Consider the following 1738-nt stretch of genomic DNA (forward strand, 5'->3'; position numbering starts at 1 on the left):
TTTTTTTTTTTTTTTTTTTTTTTTTTTTTTTTTAGATGGAGTCTCGCTCTGTCGCCCGGGCTGGAGTGCAGTGGCCAGATCTCAGCTCACTGCAAGCTCCGCCTCCCGGGTTTACGCCATTCTCCTGCCTCAGCCTCCCGAGTAGCTGGGACTACAGGCGCCCGCCACCTTGCCCGGCTAGATTTTTTTTTGTATTTTTTTAGTAGAGACGGGGTTTCACCGTGTTAGCCAGGATGGTCTCGATCTCCTGACCTCGTGATCCTCCCGTCTCGGCCTCCCAAGGTGCTGGGATTACAGGCTTGAGCCACCGCGCCCGGCCCCAAAAGGAAATATTCTATACTTCCCATTTTCTTTGTTGTCAGTTCACAAGTGTGAAGCTTTTTTCTTTATAGTTGTTTACTGCTGTATTTTAAAAGCTCCCTACCATTTTGGGTTTTAAGTACAAATTCCAAAGCTGTTGTTCTTTTACAATACTTTTTCTCCCTTGCAGGTAAAATTAGTATTTTCAAAAGAACCTTCAAAGCCATTGGCTCCACGAATTCTACCAAATCCTCTAGCAGCTGCAGCAGCTGCAGCAGCAGTGGCAGTGAGTTCCCCCTTCAGTCTTCGAACCGCTCCAGCAGCAACACTGTTCCAGACTTCTGCGCTTCCTCCAGCACTCCTGCGGCCAGCTCCTGGACCCATTCGGACCGCCCACACTCCTGTGCTGTTTGCTCCTTACTGAATTCCAAATAGGAGTAATTGTACTGCAATAATTTTTCAAAAAACAAAAAACAAAACAAACAAAAGAGAACTATGCAGTGTTTATTTATAGTTTAAAGTATATCTGAAGAGCCAGGACTTTTGATAGTGAATTGAAAAGATTATAAAAAGGGGGGGGAGGTACGGGGGTGGGAGGGAGGGAGTGGTATTTTCTCCAAATTAAAGCATTCCTCTTGAACGTTGATTGTTTTAGAAGTGATCTCCAGCATTGATTTGTAGTGGTATCTAGAACTTCTGAAGCCTCTGTGACTGTGCTTTTGGGCACCTATTTCCCTCTGCATTGTCTTTCCTGCTTTATGAAACAACTATACATTGTCTAAGGGCATTAACTCGTTCCAATGTATATAAAATAATTTACTCTGTAGATTAAATCATACAAAAAAGGAAAAAAACAAAAACAAAAGCAACACTGTGAATAGTACTACCCGTGCTGGTCCTCTTGCTATGACAGCAATTACTGGGTATTTATCCCAACAAAAGTAGATACAGTAGATGTCTTGTAAAACAATAGTGCTGTGTCTCAATCTATGCCACTAGGTTTAAAAGAATTGCAAAGGTAGAATGAACAACTATTTCATATCAATAAGCAGTCAAAAAATAAACATACAACAGGTGGTGTCATGGAGGTCTCCCTGGTCAGCATTATCCCCTCCTGTATGGCTTGAAGATATAGCAGAGCTAAGCTTAGAGATGGGAGAGGTATTAATAAAGGTGATTTCTTACAAAGTACTAACTTCCCACCCTGAAGATATATTGCTGGAAACAGGGAAGTGTTTATAATGAACCTCTGTCTGAAAATAGATAAACCCATGCATCATGGGTGTTAAGAAAGAAATCAGTACAACTCTTCTGTTTCAAGGGTGAAGGATCATAACCTAGAATGATAATGCAAAGTAAAGATCTTTAATTTAGTACATATCCAATAAAAACAGAGAATATTACATCTCTGCAGTATCCCCTTTATATCATACCAGTA

The 1738-nt window shown here is 41.1% G+C and overlaps 1 protein-coding gene across 2 annotated transcripts in view; it reads left to right on the top strand.

The window, feature by feature from the left end:
• Positions 1 to 944, top strand: part of ZNF385D (zinc finger protein 385D) — a 342412-nt gene extending 341468 nt beyond the window's left edge. For both annotated transcript variants that reach the window (XM_023207238.2, XM_031935070.1), the window contains one exon: positions 491 to 944. In XM_023207238.2, coding sequence (XP_023063006.1) covers positions 491 to 724 — 234 coding nt within the window. In that variant the 3' untranslated portion in view covers positions 725 to 944. The remainder of the gene's footprint in view (positions 1 to 490) is intronic.
• The last annotated feature ends 794 nt before the right edge of the window (positions 945 to 1738 follow it).

This window comes from Piliocolobus tephrosceles, chromosome 2 (genome assembly GCF_002776525.5).
Source record: "Piliocolobus tephrosceles isolate RC106 chromosome 2, ASM277652v3, whole genome shotgun sequence".
Lineage (NCBI taxonomy): Eukaryota > Metazoa > Chordata > Mammalia > Primates > Cercopithecidae > Piliocolobus > Piliocolobus tephrosceles.